This window comes from Megascapheus bottae, chromosome 9, assembly GCF_031878675.1.
Source record: "Megascapheus bottae isolate mThoBot1 chromosome 9, mThoBot2.hap1, whole genome shotgun sequence".
Lineage (NCBI taxonomy): Eukaryota > Metazoa > Chordata > Mammalia > Rodentia > Geomyidae > Megascapheus > Megascapheus bottae.
This window is the reverse complement of record NC_143517.1, coordinates 16,977,090-16,995,437: the sequence shown is the minus strand read 5'-3', so window position 1 is coordinate 16,995,437 and position 18,348 is coordinate 16,977,090. Positions and strand designations below refer to the sequence as shown.

The following is an 18,348-nucleotide window of genomic DNA, read 5'->3' as shown; positions in this document are numbered from 1 at the left end:
TAGACTTTTGGTATTCACTGGTTTGAGGTTCTAAGGATACTGCTATTGAAGGAAAATTTTGAAAAAATTCAAGATGCATAGAACTCAGTGCTGTGCTACAAGTGCTTGATTCATTTTTGTTTTTGTTTTTTCAATCAGACTATATAACTTCTGCCAAGGACATGCCATGGGCAGCAACATTAAAATGTTAACACTGAAGCAGATTAACTTTTATCTTCTTTTGTGGTACCATTTGCTTCTTAGGAGGCTGATTTTCATAAAGTTGAGGACAAGAAAACACCTTTGATGAAGGATTGATTGAACACTTCTATAATCCTCTGAGATACACAATACACATATGAGAATTCCAAAATTTTGTTTTCAAAATTTCTTCTAATTATTTGAAATTATTTTTTAATCATCCTTAGTCAAAGCATTTTAATAAATCCAAAAATATTTTGGGCTTACTATAGTTTCCTACATCATTCTTACCTCCCTTCAGCTCTCCAAATCTGTATTATGTATTATCCTGTAAATCAGAGAGTTCCAGACTTCCTTTATTCACAACATTTACTGTATTTTTATAGAACACTTAGAAAGAAATATCTAACACTTCTATTTATTATAGTTCAGGCCAGGCCAAACAGTAACACACATGAGACTGGGAATGTGGCTATCTTAGTGTGTATTAGATCCTTTTGAAACTGTAAGCTACATTTACATCCAGGAACAGTTAAGCCTGCCCAATATTAGAATATCTGAAAGATAAAATTGATGACAGGATATTTTATTTCTAAGTTATTTTAATACTGAGAGTAAGAGATAGAACTTAAAACAGTTAAACTCTAGAGGACTCTGATGCCTGAATTATAGGTAGTATTGTAAACAGAAATTTCCTCATAATTACAGGTGTTCTTTAAAGAAATTTTTCTATACATTTTGGAAACTTCAACCAGCTCATTTGATCACAAATGGATGGTTATTCAGACCCTTACAAGGATTTGTGCAGGTATGTGAAATTATCCTTTTTTATTCTCTGTTTTACATTGAGATATTTAAAAGCCAAATATGTATATGTTTTTGAGACATATTAGTAAAATTAATGTATTGTTACAGATGCTCAGAGTGTAGTGGATATTTATGTAAACTATGACTGTGACTTAAATGCAGCAAATATATTTGAAAGACTAGTAAATGATCTATCAAAAATTGCCCAAGGAAGGGGCAGTCAAGAACTTGGTATGAGTAATGTTCAGGTAAGAACATTTTCAAATTTAAACTTTGTCAAAGAAGAGATGTGTTTTTCTGGAAAGATCTAATTTTCACTCCATTTGTGAATTCTAGGAATTGAGCTTGAGGAAGAAAGGCTTAGAATGTTTAGTGTCAATTTTGAAGTGTATGGTGGAATGGAGTAAGGATCAGTATGTGAATCCCAACTCTCAGACAACTCTTGGTAAGGTGACATTTTGAGTTCGAAGTCCTCTTCATGTTAAATAACTGATCCTTTGAAGGAAAGTTGAAGATGCCATTAAAATAGTATATCATCTGTTATAGCACCTCATACTTTGTGTTAGATGTCTAAGTGACATTGAAATGCCTTATTTTCTTTTAATATATATATCTTTTAATATATATATATTTATTTATTCATATATATTTGCCAGTCCTGGGCTTAAGCTCAGGGCCTGAGCACTGTCCTTGGACTTTCTCAAAGCTAGGGCTCTACCACTTGAGCCTCAACACCACTTCCGGCTTTTTTCTATGTATGTGGTACCAAGGAACTGAACCTGGGTCTTCAGGCATGCTAGGCAAGCACTTTAAGCACTAGGCCAAACTCCCGGTCTCTTTTAATATTTTTAATGGAATATAGTAGTGCCTCTTTTCAGGTTTCACTTTTCAGTTTTAGTTGCCATAATCTGAAAACACTAAATAGAAAAATATAGTAGGTAGCAATTGATAAATTTTAAATTTGTCTGCTAGTTTGAATAGTATAATAAAATCTTACACTGTTTTCCTCTTTCTCACCTAGGAAATGGATCATGTTTTATCCTTTGTATCTATATCATTTATATTACCTATCTGTTATCCTCTTGTTACCTTATTTATCCGATCAAATGTCGTGGTAGTAAGGTACTTATGATAAGTATGATAAGGTGACCTTTATTTTACTTAGTAATGACTCCAAAGTGTAAGAGCAGAGATGGTAGAAATAAGGATATGCCAAAGAGAAAGGGTAGAATATTGTTTTGAGATATAAGTTTTTTTACTTAATAAGGGAAACATACTGTACACTAAAGTTGCTTACGTCTACGGTATAATAAGATTTTGGGAAATGTCCACTACCACTTTTTGTATTTTGTATACCAAAGTTTTAACTTCTTATGGAAATATATTATAGGTACAAACATGATAAATACAGACTTTTGTTCTATTTGTGCTTTGGGGCATCTGCTACAGGTATGGAAGTACAGGTTTCTTTCACACAGATAGGCAGGCTACTATGTGAATACTATATCAGGTTTTTTTCTTACAGGTCAGGAAAAACCATCAGAACAAGAGATGAGTGAAATGAAACACCCTGAAACAATAAACAGATATGGAAGTTTAAACTCCTTGGAGTCAACATCATCATCTGGAATCGGTAGCTATAGCACACAGATGTCTGGCACTGATAATCCAGAGCAATTTGAAGTCCTGAAGCAACAAAAGGAAATCATAGAACAAGGGATAGATTTGTAAGTGTCAGAGTTTAAGGAGAAATGTTACTGACTATCCCTCTGCCAGAAATGTTTTGCCTCTGCCCTGAATTTCTCTACATTTTCTTAATTTTATCTCTTTTAAAATACTATCTTATCACTATCTTAGCTTTCTTGGATTTAAGAATTCTAATTATTCCTTATTTAGCTCCCATTGTTTATTGTAGTCTAGCTCAAATAAAACCCTAAAAATTGTCATATAGATAACACACGTTGCACCAGGCATTATATGCTCTTAGTGAACATTGTGTACTTCTGTATTGTGTAAATTTGGCTCAGTTATGAAAATCCCCCATTATATTTCAGGTGACAACTCAAAATTTTAAACTTTGAAACATGGGTTTTATATTTTCTCCAGTTGGGTTACAAGTGTAGTGATACACTTTGTTAGTGATACACTTTTGTTATTGATTTCACTATTATTAAGGTGATCATCTCTTTCTCAGCCTGATTACTGTATCAGAGCCTAATCTTGGGAAATCAGTTTTTCTTCTAAGTTTTGTGATATTAGTCTGTTCCTGGTCTGTTTCCTATACAGATAACTGTTTTGTTTTCTTTCATACCATCCTGTTTCAAAGGTGCAATAAAGAAAAATTGTATTTACTGGCCTTTGATCCTTACTTTAGCTACTGTCAACTATTTGAAATCACTATGTGTTTATCTGTTTTGCTACTTCTACTTTAGAACATTTCTTTCTGATACTTAAGCAATGCCTTTGGCTGACAGTTGAAGTATGTTACTGACAAAAATTACACATATTTGTTGTAAGATTTTAAAGTCTTACCAAGTTGACTCACAAAGTAATCATCAGTACTTCATTCAGATTGTGCAGTGTGTATATATCCATGTCCCATCTGTTCTCCATATGTAAATTTCTAGGTAAAGTAGCTGAATGAATTGGCCTTTCTTTCTAAGGGGTTTATTTTCTAGTATGAATAAACAGTTACACATTTTGAAATTCTGTCTGCCATTCAGCAAACACAGAATTGGTACTTGACAATATACCAAGCACCATGAAGTCACTAGTCTCTACCTTCAATATTATAGTCTAATTGCAGACAAAATAGTTGTTTTTGAATTAGTTCCATGTAAGGTCAGAATAGAGACTTGAACAAAGTACTGTTAAGAATTCAAAGTACTTCAGGCTCAGGAAAATATCATCACAGGACTTCAAAGTAAAATCTTTCTCATACATTCTACTTAGCATTTCTTATATTCTACTTAGCATTCCCCTTGGTGATTCTATTTCTTACTTTGTGTCTTAACTTAAATGATTGTATTCTCTTTAATAACTTCATCTATTACCTATATACCAATGTCACACAACTTCCTAAGTGGCTTTTGTTTGTTTATTTGTGCCTGTACTGTGGCTTAAACTCAGAGTCTGGCACTTTCACTTAGCTTTTGGGGGGGGGGGGTCAGTTGTGGGGCTTGAACTCTGGGCCTGGTGGCTGTCCCTGAGCTCTTCAGCTCAAGGCTACCCCCCCAACCTCTGGGCCTGGGTGTTGTCCCTGAGCTCCAAGGCTACTGCTCTACCCCTTGAGCCACAGCGCCATTTCTGGTTTTCTGGTTGGTTAATTGGAGATAAGAGTCTCACAGTCTTTTGTGCCCGGGCTGGCTTTGAACCGTGATCCTCAGATCTCAGCCTGAGTAGCTAAGATTACATGCTTGAGCCTCCATATCCAGCTTCACTTAGTTTTTTTGCTCAGTTGAAAAAGCTGATTGATGAAGCTCTGGGTTTGATCACCAACAATTCTGTTTTTTTCATGGTAATTGCACATTTGTTGCCCATGCTGCCTTTAGAAAGATATCCTTAGAGCTCTTGAAAGTGGTAAAGTGCTTGCTTAGCATTTATGAAGTCCTTAAGACCTAGTACCATTTTTTTTTTTTTTTTGGTCTGCCTCTATTTCACTCTTCTGTTACTCTAAGCGAATACAGTCAGTGCTTCTTGTGATAACAGTACCATCAAGATTTGTATCTTCTGGAATCATTGTTCCAAAAATGCTGCTTTTGTTTTTGTTTTGTTTTAATTAATTTTTATTGTTGGGATAATATGTAGAGGGTTTACAATTCCATTCATCAGGTAGTCATCATATTGTCTTATAGTTTTGTGTAGTTTATTCTTTATCTGGGGTCTTTTTTTCCCTACTCCTTGTATAGACATGAGCCATTGGTGCTAGCTCTAAGTGTTTTGTTTTTTTTTTCAGTCTTGTAGAATATGCAAAACAAAATTTACTCTTTAAACTAGTCAGTCGCATTATCCAAGTGTTACTTTTTAATGTAAGTATCTTACTCTTAGCCTGTGCACTGTAAGTTTCCTACCCTCATCATGTTCATAGCTGAATTTATCAGTTTGTTTTTACCATAATCAACACCTCTTACCAAAAACAAAAGACATTTTGAAAATCTTATTGCTGTCCTCATTCTTAAGCCTCTTCTAAGATTTAGAGCAATCTTACTTATTTCCTTATTTATAGTACTGGTGTTTGAACTCTGTCTTCTGCTTATTTTGCTTATTTTTCATATAGGGCTTTGTACTTTTTTTGCCTAGTCTTGCCTTGGAACACAGTCCTATCTAAGACTCTTCCGTAGCTCAGACCTCAGGCATGTATCACCACATCTGGCTTATTGGAACACAATTCTTGCTAACTTTTTGCCCAGACTGATTTCAAATAAACATCTAGTAGGATTTAAGCCTCTGTGCCTGACACCAACTGCTCTTTTGAATCAAAGTCTATTTCTAGAGGCTAGAGTTGTACTTCAGTGGTAGAGTGCTTGCTTAGCATTTATGAGGTCATCAAGACCCAGTACCATTTTTTTTTAAGTCTGCCTCTATTTCACTCTTATGTTACTCATAGAGTAACAGTGCTTCTTGTGATAACAGTACCATCAGGATTTATATCTTCTGGAATCATTGATCCAAAAATGCAGAGCTGTTCATACTGTTTTATATTTTTGTTTATTCTTTATCTGGTATCTTTTCCCCCTACTCCTTGTAAAAATGTAATCATTTTTTAAAACTCAGTTCCAGCCCAACACCAATGGGCTGGAACTTAGCCTAGCTACCAAAGAAGCTGAGATCTGAAGATTGAAGTTGGGAGCCAGCTGAAGTAGAAATCTCTCTCTGTCTCTCTATCTCTGTGTCTGTCTGTCTGTCTGTCTGTCTGTCTGTCTGTCTCTCTCTCTCTCTCTCCAGTTAACAAGCAATAGTGCCAGATCAGATTCATAACTTTAGTAGTAGGGTGTCTGCCATGAGCAAAAAAGCTGAGTGAGAGCAAAAGGTACTGAGATCAGAGCCCTAATAAGAAAAAGAAAAAATAAGAATTATCCTCCCCAGGAAATAATTATGACCTTCTAGAAAGTAGAGATGTTTATCTCAGTGAGAATTGAATTAACATGTGGCTGAAAATGAACTTGAATGTAACAGTGGAATTGTTAGGACAGAATAGGAAAGAACATTCCAGAAAAGAGACGAATATTTCCCAGAATGGTAAAAAAAAAAAAAAGTGCAAAGCCCTATATGAAAAATAGCAAGAAGGACTGAGAGTGTGGCTCCATTGTAGAGAGGGAGGATATTTGAGGACTTCATTCAGCAAGGACAGCCAAATGGAGAAGTAACAGAAGGTGAGATAGATTTGTATTATAGAAGATCTCATTTTCCCTGTAAAGGAGTTTTCATCTTGTTTCTCTTGATAGTTGTTACAGTTTTTTAGACAGAGGAATGACAACACAGATAGCTGTTTTAGAAAGATTATTTGCCAGCAGTTCCAAGGGTGGTTTATAATATAGACAAAATGAGATAGGAAGAACTTATTTGTCCAATAGAAGACAAAAAAGTCAGAGCTACTAGCATAACCATGTTCACTGCAGCATGGTTTACCCTAGCCAAAACAATGGAATCAGCCCAGATGTCCCTTTTCAAGAAAATGTGGTATATACACACAATGAGTTTCTTTTGATCCATCAAAAAGAACATTGGATTCTAAGGAAATGGAACTATGTGGAAAAAATTAAAGTAACCAGACTTAGAGTAACACAGGTTGCATGTTTTCCTTCTTTTGTGGTAGCTAGAATGTGCCTATAAATCTGCAAATAAATATCTGGGTGGTAAGCAAGGTATTACAAATGAATTAACAGTAGTGTAATAGTGGAGAGTGCAAGTAGGATAATTATTTTAAAAGACTGTAAGTCAAAAGCCCAACAAAAAAAGTACCAGGAAATGGATGCTTGCAAGAGGGGAGGGTGGGGTTAAGGAGAGTGGAGTAGAATGGAGGGAAGTGGCGGGGGGACGGAATGTAGATAAGCATTCATTATATATACCACAGAACTGAGAAATATAAGGCATGCGAGGCTCAAACAGGGATGATGTTAAAGTGACAACACAGATAAAGACGCACTGTATTCATAAATTGCCTTGGAGAATTGCCTTGGTGAATATACGACTCCTTAAAGTAATGAAAATATTAAAAACACCTGTAACAGGATAAGGTACACAAGTAATAAAAGGTAATTCGTAAGCTAAGAAATTCACATTTGTTTTTTAAATGTAAATGGAGACTGCAAAGGCATGCAAAGGAAGAGTCTTCAAACACTTATGCTTAAGGAATTGAGGAAAATATATAAGAATAGATAGAGCAGAAATGGTAGGTAAAGATAAACTATACTTAGGGAAGGTTTTATGTTCCATTTTAATCCACATATACAAGTGAACCAAAAACACTTAAGAATTTAGAAGAATACATGTTCAAAGTGTGAGATATTTAGTGTCTGTCTATATCCTCACTCAAAATTAATTGACTAAATGGCATTTCCCCTAAATTTTATTTATTTATTTTATTTTGCCACTCCTGGGGCTTGAACTCATGGACTGAGCACTGTCCTTGGCTTCCTCAAGGCTAGAGCTCTACCACTTGAGCCACAGCACCATTTCTGGCTTTTTCTGTGTATGTGATACCAAGGAATCGAATCCAGGTGTTAGTGTATGCTAGACAAGCACTCTACCACTAGGCCAAGCTCCCGGCCCCCTCCCCTAAATCTTGTTGACCACTGTTGATATAGGAGGAAATAAGATTTACTACAACAGGAAGTCTTTGTGATCTGTATCAGTGGTAATGATGGCCTTCCATTTGTTGTTCTTTTCTGTGAAGGATGAAAGAAAACTTTGTGTCATATTTTTATGTACTCACATATTAGATTGTTTTCTAATTCCTATTAGAAAATTAATTTCTGTAGTTTAGGATCTTTTTAAGGAATACAAATGACATTCTGTTTTTATTGTACTTACTAACTTTTAATACCATCAGATTTAATAAGAAACCAAAGAGAGGAATACAGTACCTCCAAGAACAAGGGATGCTGGGCACTACACCTGAAGATATTGCTCAGTTCTTACATCAAGAGGAAAGATTAGACTCGGTAAATATACTCTTTCATTTTATTTTAACCTTTTCTGGAGAATTCCCTTTAAAGTTAATAATGCATACTGTGCTTCCTTTAAAATGGTTCCTTAAAAACCTAAAGAATAGCCAAGTTGCTATATGTGCTGTATGACATATATACATTATATATACACATGTATTATGTGTGTACTAAAATTACTAGTGCTAATGGATTTTGCTTTTTAAAAATTTTTTAATATTTTAATATTAATATTAATATTTTAATATTTTAATATTTTAAAATATTTAAATTAGAATATATTGACTTTCTAATAAAACATTTAGCACATTTACCTTTGGCTTCACGTTTGACATTAACTCTGTAAGTCAAAAACTTTTGCATTATAACAGATTTTTTTCTCTTTAAATGCCTGTGTGGAAGTGTAATGTGCCATTAGAATATCAACTTCTATATTTTATATTTAGACTCAAGTGGGTGAGTTTCTGGGAGACAACGACAAATTTAATAAAGAAGTCATGTATGCATATGTGGATCAACATGACTTTTCAGGAAAAGATTTTGTTTCAGCCCTGCGGATGTTTTTGGAAGGATTTCGTCTTCCAGGGGAAGCTCAAAAAATTGATCGATTAATGGAAAAATTTGCTGCTAGATACCTAGAGTGCAACCAAGGGTAAGTAAGGGTCAGACACTACTTGATTGCCAACTATATTCTTAACACTAAGCTGGGGAACATCAGGATCCCGATAATAGGACATACTCCTCTTTCTTCATTGGAAGAAATCTGGAATGGACGAGTCAAATGCATCAAGAATTGTAATACAGAATGAAAAGGTTAAAAATGCCGTGGGGTTTGAAGTAACTTATTTAATTGAAACTTTAAAACAATAAAAGTTTATAACATAAAACACTTACTTTTCCAGACAAACGCTTTTTGCTAGTGCAGATACTGCTTATGTTTTGGCATACTCAATTATCATGTTGACCACAGACCTTCATAGTCCACAGGTATGTTTTCCTCTATGTCAGTTTTATAATTAGTAAAAGTTAAATATATTCTTTTGAATTCAGTAAGTACTAATTGAGAAGTTAAAACAGCTGCTAAATTAAGAGGTTAGAAACATCTAACAAATACAATGCCTGAAATTCAGATTCTATTTTTATTTTTATTTTTTTGCCAGTCCTACATTTTGAACTCAGGGCCTGGGCACTGTTCTTGGGCTTTCTCAAAGCTACCATTTGAGCCACAGCACCATTTTTGGCCTTTTCTGTGTATGTGGTACCAGGGAATCAAATTCAGGGCTTTGTGTATGGTAGGTAAGCAATCCACCACTAGGCCACACTTGTTTGCCTAGATTTTTTTGAGTACTATGAATATTTTAATAATTCATTTACTCATTAAAAATGAGGTCTATTTTTATTTGTCTTCAGTTTATTTTTTCTTTTTCATTCATTTTTAATTGTTAATGTAAAGATGATATAGAGCCCCCTATATAGATAACTCTGTTACATAAATCAGATAAAGAGAACATTTCTTTTTGATCATTACCACCCCTTCCTTTGTTCTCTCCCAGTTTTCCCCTAGCGTCCTCATCTACACGTTGAACAGTTCACTTTTAACATAGTCTTTAGTGTGTACCACTGTTATATTTGTTTGTTCACACTTTGACCCTTTCTGTGCCCCCCATACCTGCTCAAAGCTATAATGGAAAAACAAGACAAAACCAAGCAACAACAACAAAAAACAGCAGCAAAGAATAAACCTCATTTCCATTCCCTGAAGTTCTTTTTGATAAACATTATTTTATAGGATCAGATGTGCATAGGTATTCTGCCTTATGTTCTATAAATCCTTTAATTTTTTATTCTTCAGTGGTGCTGGAAATCCAACCCAGTGGGGTGGCACTCCACCACAGAGCTTTAGTCCTAGCTAATTAACTAGACTTAAGCAGCTGAGGGATATAGTATATTGATCAGTCTCATGATTAATACTTATGCAAAGCTTAAGATGAATTTAAACATAAAAAATGTCTTTTGTATATGTCATATGGAAATACACTATACATAAACCACTGGCTCACCAGTAGAGCCATTAGAATTATGCCAGTTACCCAGCATCTATAGTTACAAGTTTATGGCCAGTTTTGTTCATTCTGCATCCTTTCTCTCCCAGATAATTCCTTCTTAAATATTGAAGAACTGTCACTGGATTTCTGTTGTCTACAGAGATTTTTATTTTAAGGTCTAAGTTTTGTTCTTTTTTGTTTCCTTCACTTAATTTTTTAAAAGCATACTGTGATATCCTTGGGTAAAATTACTTTTAGAAATTATTTATGAGACTTTCTTAAGGGTTGGGAGTTTGGCCTAGTGGGGAGTACTTGCCTAGCATGCACAAAGACCCGGGTTCAATTCCTCAGCACCACATACATAGAAAAAAAAAAGCTGGAAATGGTGCTGTGGCTCAAGGGTAGAGTTCTAGCCTTGAGAAAAGTCCAAGGACAGTGCTCAGGCCCTGAGTTCAAGCCCCACAACAGGCCAAAAAAAAAGACTTTCTTAATATTTCTAGGAGAAGACATCTACAGATATTTATCCTTATGTAAGTTATCTCTGAGATAATAGAACAATTGAAAATTATTTTCAGTTTAAGATTAATCTTCAGTGTAGGAATTTTTTGTGTGAATGTGTGTGTTCTGATATGTTTAAGGTGGATGGATATGGAAAATATAAGATGGAAGCATTATGTGTGAAGGTTCTCTCTTTTGAAAATATCAGAATGGAACAGTTCTGAATGTATCACAGGTTTACTGGGCTTTATATAGACCATTTTATTTAAAAATCTGCTGTTAGCAGGGCCAGAGGAGGGACTCTAGTGGCCAAGTGTCTACCCAGAAAGCATGAGGCCCTAGTTCAATATTTAGCACTGCAAAGCAACAACAATAATCCTTTGGCAAGTTATTGGCATTGTACTTGGAGAAGCTCTTGCTTAGGTTTTTTTGTTAATAACCATGATTAATTTTTTCATGTTTGTTTTTATATCTTAGAGATAATGGTTTATTTGACTATCTTTACATCAGTTTTTAGTGTGATTTCTATTCCCAAACAACATCATTTGCAGCTGTGCCACCTCTTCCTACACACACACACACACACACACACACACACACACACTTGTGTTAATGAGACAAATATTAAAATTTTCTTTTACACCGTTTTCATTAGTATTCAACATGGTTAAGTTTCTCAACACATACAATTAGAAAGCATATTGAAGCAGTATCTGGTCGTCAGGCAAGGACCTCCTGTCGATGAAATATGTACTTGGGGATCAGCCAGGCAGTGATTAAAAAATTGAGATATATTTACAACACTGTGTGTGTGTGTGTGTGTGTGTGTGTGTGTGTGTGTGTGTGTGTGTTTATCAGTCATGAAAAGCAGATGCCCTGTTCTGGGCAACTTAATTTAAGCATAAAGTTTGCACTGCCTAGAATCTCAGCTTCTGGAAGCCTATATTCAGACACACAGTTGCTTTCCTGGTATTTAATTAAGATTTCCTTCTAAGATCTGTTTCTGCCTCAGTTTGTTTCTGATTCAACTGATGTTAAGATATTTTACCATGCTGGGGCTGGGAGTTTGGCCTAGTGGTAAGAGTGCTTGCCTAGCACGCACGAAGACCAGGGTTCGATTCCTCAGCACTCCACATACATAGAAAAAAAAGCTGGAAGTGGTGCTGTGGCTCAAGTGGTCGAGTGCTAGCCTTGAGAAAGCCCAAGGACAACGCTCAGGCCCTGAGCTCAAGCCACAGGACTGGCAAAAAAAAAAAAAAAAAAGATATTTTACCATGCTTAGAATTTCCTAGTGATTTTAATTTTTTTTTGCCATTTATTGGGCAACATTTATTTTATTCCTTTAGTCATTCCATATCCGTTCTTTTTATAAGTAAATTAACTTACTTTTATACTTTTTAGTGTTATGAGATGGTACATTTTTAAAGTTGTAATATGATAGTTTTGTTTTCTTAAGGAAGAAGTTCCATATGAAAAAAGTTTCACAGTACTATTTTTATAAAGTTTTCTAGACAATGCACTTCAATCCTTGGAAACATTAAGATATATTCTAGGGGCCGGGAGTTTGGCCTAGTGGTTAAAGTGCTTGTCTAGCATGCACGAAGACCCGGGTTTCTTGGTACCACATACATACAAAAAAAAAAAAAAAAAGCCAGAAGTGGTGCTGAGGCTCAAGTGGTAGAGCTCTAGCCTTGAGAAAGTCCAAGGATAGTGCTGAGGCCCTGAGCTCAAGCCCAGGACTGGCCAAAAAAAAAAAAAAAAAAAAGATATATTCTACTTGCAGAGTAATACGAACTTAACTATGTATGTTCTAATTATATCCTCAAAGCATAATTACTTTAGCAAGTTTTTGATAATTTGATTATTGTTCTGTGTTCTTTATTTTAGAAGAGCTTCATCTTTAGATGTGCTTTTAAGTTTTATGAAAGGTGGTTAGAAATATATCCCTGCAGCGATAGACTCTGGATTTTCTCTATTTGAATTTCTAGAAGTACAGTGAAAATTTTTTTAGTGTTAATTCCCAAGTTTTGTAACAAGGCTGCCATCTTATAGTTTAAATAGAGCATTCTTTTTGAGAATATTCTTGAATAAAAAAACATTCTATGGATTCTTTGCAGATTCATTGCCATGATAACTCAGTCAGAGACTGTTATTTGGTTTTCATTGTCAACAGTTGATATTTTTGTATCCACTCTTCTAGAAAATTTGCTGTTAATAACATATTTATGGTTTTCTGAACTAGCTTTACATTTTTTGATTGTGCGTTTCCAAAAGTTGTTGTGATCTATTTAAGAACCACTAGCACTGTTAAATCTTGATTATTTTGTAACAATACTGTTTATTTCCACATAAGTACAAAGTGAATTATAACATTCTAGAAGGGTCTTTTCTATTACCTTTACTACTTTGAATTTGTTTTTTATTCATTTACATATATTATTATTATTATTATTGAAATTTTCCACTCTCAACCTTCAGATTATAACTTTAAAAAAGTACTTGTGCCAGGTGCTAGTGGCTCATGCTTATAATCCTAGCTACTCAGGAAGCTAAGATCTGAGGATCATAGTTCAAAGCCAGCCCAGGCAAAAACGTTTGTGAGACTCTTATTTACAATTAACCACCTGAAAACTGGAATTGATGCTATGGTTCAAAGTAGTAATGTGCTAGCTTTAAGCAAAAAAGCTTAAGACAGTGCCCAGGCCACACTTGATTGAAAACAAAATTTAAAAATCGATATTTTAAAATGAGTGAAAAAATTTTTTTTCTGTGTATAATCTTGTTAATCTTTTAAAGAATTTATTAATGTTGATTTTTACATCATATTTTAAATGACAAGTTTAACAAACAAGAGTTCAAGGAGGGAATCTCTATTTACAATCACTGGGACTTAGTATTTAGAACTTAATCAAAATTAGGCTAAGGGTTTGTATGTCATAGAAACATATTAATTTAAGAAATAAAACATGTCTATAGTGAAAATGAGTGAAAATTTTATGTTAACTTTTAGGAATTATAAATTCTTTTCCATATTTAGGTTAAAAACAAAATGACAAAGGAACAATACATTAAAATGAATAGAGGTATCAATGATAGTAAAGACCTTCCTGAAGAATATCTGTCAGCCATCTATAATGAAATAGCTGGGAAAAAGATATCAATGAAAGAAACAAAAGAACTAACAATCCCTACAAAATCAAGTAAACAAAGTAAGTATCCAGAACACTTGAATCCTTATTTATTCAGGGGAGAATCATAAGATTTTAGAATGTTTTGGTTTTGTGGTATTTTTGTTATTTCATTTGTTTATGTAGCCCAGGCTTGCCTGAAATTCCTGATCTTGTCTCAGCCTCCGAAGTGCTAAAATTATAGACTTGGGTCCCCGCGCCTGGTTTAAAGTGTGAGTTCTTATGCAAGTTTGATTTCTTGATTTAAAATAAAGTAACCCTATGAAAGTATGGCAACTAACTTTTTATTTTTATGAGAAGTAGTATAATGTGAAATATGGTCATGCAACTTTTTTCACACCTTGTAGAAAGGTAACATTGGTCACTTTAGGAATGCCAAATAATTTGTCTGTCTTAGTATAAATTTAAATATGTACTTGTCTAAATTAGCAGTTTATCTCAGCAAGGATTTTGAACTCAAAAAGACAGGCTAGACCAGACTTTAATTCTTTTATTCTGCTTTATCTTCATCTGCAAGCATCATAAGTCTTCTTATATATTATTGCCCATGAAGAGAAGATAGAAGAAGTAGGGAAAGTTATTATTGGAAATGACTTCTAGACAAACTACAAATTATGATAATATTGAATCTCTAGATCTTACTAGCATTTAAGAGCCAATTGAAGACCCAGCTTCCTTCTAGACATTGTGTTTTAAGGTAGAAAAAGGTAGTTAGATTAGAGCTAAGATCTGTCTTCAGGATATTGCTAGTTGAGGATAATAGCTTAAAACTATAATTATAGTGTAGAAAGAAGACTGATGGCTTTCTGGGTACTTCTACTTTAAGACCAGATCTCAAGCTTGAACAAATCACAGCAAGACACTTTAGTACGGTGAGAAACAGTACTGCTAGGCATGCACTCTACCACTTGAGTCATACTACCAGTCCCTTTTTCCTGTAGTTATTTTTGAGTTTCACATTTCTGTTCAGGGCTGGCCTCACAGTATAATCCTCTTATCTCTGCCTCCTGGGTACATGAAATTCCTGTTATATGCTCCCATACCTCGAATTGTTTTGACATGGAAGCAGTAAGGTCTATATGACATCTTTCTAAAACCTGAGAGTCAGAGGATTAGGCAGGTGCTGTCAGAAAGAATAGTGTATGACTTACCTTATACCTTATCTTTAGGATACTATAGAAAATTAGATTTTGCAAATTTAAATGATTCTCATTTTATACATGAGAAAACTGTAGATACAGAGAGATTAGGAAAGAGAATCAGAACCTTTGAGCTAACTTTACATCTTTACATCTCCTTTTCTCTATATGATAATAGAAAATCAATGAAAAGGGAAAATGGTATGAAAAGTAGATGATAATATGCTAAAATATTACAATACTTTAGAATATTTTATACATATACATACATGTATGTTGACTTGGGAGTTGTCATTCAAGCATATATGATACAAGATCATTTCTTTCTGCTGTTTCTGTCCTACATTGAAGTGGTTTTCCTAATACTTTGTGGTAGTTGTACTTGCTTGTTTCCAGATTCATAGGTTTTCAATAACTTCTGATTTCTAGTCTAAGCTGTGCTTCTTTTCTTTCCCTTCCCTTGTTTTTAATTTGAGGTGAAATTTACCATTTTAAAATAAATAATTCAGCTCCTGGTAGTGCACTTGCTTCTCATGCATAATGCCCTGAGTTTGATCCCCAGCACTGCAAGTACACATGAACAATTCTTTTGGCATCTATACATTATACATTCACTATGTTGTATAGCCACCACCTCTGTCTAGGTCCAAAAACAACAACAAAAATGGTTTTCTAACCTCAAATTAAAACCGCAAAGCCTCTAGACCCTAACCACCACTATCTATGTTCCTATGGATTTACCTATTCTGACTATTTCACGTAAGGGGACTCTTAAAACTTTTTAGCTAGTGTTAATTACTGGTGTTGGTTAGTACAGAGAAATCAACATTGCACACTTAATCCAGCTTAGTGGCCAGTTCTGTAGCCTTTGCCTTTTCCAGCTTGGCAATTCGAGCCACAGATTTTGGACCCAGGATATTGCTCCCCAGAGACAATGGGTCTCATCGTATCTGTCATTGTAGTTGGTTCTGATAGCTTCCACCAGCTTGGCTAGAGATCCTTTGTCTTCTGAGTTGACTTGGGTGAAGGCAACAGTGGTACATGTCTTCCTGTGGACAAGACTGCCCAGCCTGGCTTTTCCCTTAATGATGCAGTAGGGAACACCCATCTTTCAGCACAGGGCAGGCAGGAATACGACCAGCTCGATGGGGTCCACGTCATGTGCGATCACCACAAGCTGAGCCTTCTTGTTCTCTACCAAGGTAGTAACAGTGTTAACCCCTGTTCGAAGGACTGGTGGTCTCTTAGTGGGGATGTCTCCTTTGCCAGCAGCTTTCTTCTCAGCTCGGGCCAACAATCTCTGCTTTTTCTCCTGCTTTGTCTCTGGTCTGTACTTTGGGCCAGCTGAAGTAGCTGCGTAGCTGTCTGGCGGTCCAAGGCCTGGGTAAACTGGTTGATTTCAGGAGGTACTTTCAGAGGCTTGTACAGGATCTCCCTTCGGCGTTGCAGCTGGATGTAGCGGGGCCATTTGACAAAACGGGTGAGGTCCCTTTAGGGCTGGATGTCCTGTCCAATGCCAAAATTCTTGGGCCTTTTCTCAAACAGAGGATTTACCACCTTCTTGGCCTCCTGCTTTTTCAGGACAGCAGGGGCCGGGGCCACCTTCTTCCCCTTGGCCTTCTTTCCTTTCGGCATCTTGGGTGGCTGGAGAGAGAAAGCTAGTGGTTTCATTTTAAATGCTAACAGTCTTTGTTATTTCAGATGTAGCCAGTGAAAAACAAAGAAGACTTCTGTATAACTTAGAAATGGAGCAGATGGCCAAGACGGCTAAAGCACTAATGGAGGCTGTGAGCCATGTTCAGGCACCTTTTACAAGCGCAACACATTTGGAGCATGTGAGGCCTATGTTTAAGGTTAGAATAACTAGTAACGTTTTTTTGCTGTAGTATATATACATGTATGCATATATATGTAATTTTACTCTGCATATGGCAGATATAGCCATGTTATTTGGGGCTTAGTTGATTGGTCTTCATTAAAGAAAGCCACAGGAGTTATGTGCTGTAACTAATGGAAGTGGAATCTTAGGAATTAGGAAAGTTTTGGAGAATTATCATTAGTCCTTGTTTTTGTAAATGAATTAATACCTAAATTTTAGGGTTGACTCAGATTTCAAAGTGATCTGGAAGCTTATTCTGTCTTAGAGCCTCTAGGACCTAGTAGTATGAAAGTTATAAGTAGGCCTGGAGCCAAGAACTCAGGTTAAAAAACAAATGGAACTTTTGTTTGTGTTTGTGGGTACTTTAGTATAAATGATACTCATTTGTTCTTTGAAATTGATTTTCATTTCCTTCTTTATTCGGTTCCTTTTTCTTTGTCTTTTTTCTTTTCTCCAAGTTTCAGAATGAATGACAGTGTATTATAAGCGTTCTTTAGAAGTTCTAGAGGAGAATCCAGTCAAATTTGAAAAGGGAAAATTGGTCAACTATTTTCCAGTTCAAGAGATGTCTTGCGAAGCTGAAGATTATAATTCAAGATCTTATTCTGATTCTAACTACACATAGATGTAGATAGGGAAAAATCTACAAGATTACTGTGCTTCCTTTCAGCTCTAAAGTTTTATAATTTTTTTCCTACTTCTTCAAGGGCTGCTTGTTAAAATGTTTCTAAAATGTTGTTGAATTATGGACTAGGAGTGAGGGAGACAAAAGGAAAACTGGAATGTAGCTAGCTTTATCTTTTGGAATAATACAGAATTAAATTTTATGTAACACTTCCATATAATCTCATTCATTTAGCTTTTGTCTTTTCAACAAAATAGCAAAACTGTAATTCTATTGCTGGGGTGGGGTGAGAGTTATTGCTCTGTATGTACTGCTTTTCTATTTTCATCAGTTGTGATCATCCTGAGTAAAAAAAAATTATTTCTTGCTGTTTCTCATATAAATATTTTCCCATTTCACTGAAAATTCTTCATAGTTTTTATGATCTAATCTCTAAATGATCTATAATTTACTTTAAAATCTTCAACCAGTCACTGGTGGCTCAAGCCTGTAATCCTACTACTCAGGAGAGGTAGAGATCTGAGAATTGTGGTTTGAAGCCAGTCCAGCCAGGAAAATTCTAAAACTCTTAACTCCAATAAACTCCTAAAAAGGGCTGGAAATGAAGCTGTAGCTACACTGATAGAGTACTAGCCCTGAGCCAAAGAAACTCAGGGTCAAGGCCCACACCTTGAGGTCTAACCCCCAGGGCGATCACAAATTCAATCTTCCGAGTTTTCCTCTCATAACCATTTCTAATTATTCTTATTTTACTCCGAACATTCTTACTTCTTTCTGTTTAACAGAGCCTTCTCCTCACTGCTCTTATCAATTTACAGCAG

General features: G+C 35.3%; 1 protein-coding gene and 1 pseudogene across 2 annotated transcripts in view; one reads left to right on the top strand and one right to left on the bottom strand.

Moving 5' to 3' along the window:
• Arfgef1 (ARF guanine nucleotide exchange factor 1) overlaps positions 1 to 18,348 on the top strand; it is a 121,663-nt gene that overhangs the window by 52,524 nt on the left and 50,791 nt on the right. For both annotated transcript variants that reach the window (XM_090338910.1, XM_090338911.1), the window contains exons 11-19: positions 889 to 988; positions 1,096 to 1,235; positions 1,324 to 1,432; positions 2,513 to 2,714; positions 8,039 to 8,150; positions 8,600 to 8,805; positions 9,056 to 9,140; positions 13,734 to 13,905; positions 16,725 to 16,876. In XM_090338910.1, coding sequence (XP_090195036.1) covers positions 889 to 988; positions 1,096 to 1,235; positions 1,324 to 1,432; positions 2,513 to 2,714; positions 8,039 to 8,150; positions 8,600 to 8,805; positions 9,056 to 9,140; positions 13,734 to 13,905; positions 16,725 to 16,876 — 1,278 coding nt within the window. The remainder of the gene's footprint in view (positions 1 to 888; positions 989 to 1,095; positions 1,236 to 1,323; positions 1,433 to 2,512; positions 2,715 to 8,038; positions 8,151 to 8,599; positions 8,806 to 9,055; positions 9,141 to 13,733; positions 13,906 to 16,724; positions 16,877 to 18,348) is intronic.
• LOC150058845 (large ribosomal subunit protein eL8 pseudogene) lies at positions 15,843 to 16,682 on the bottom strand (annotated as a pseudogene).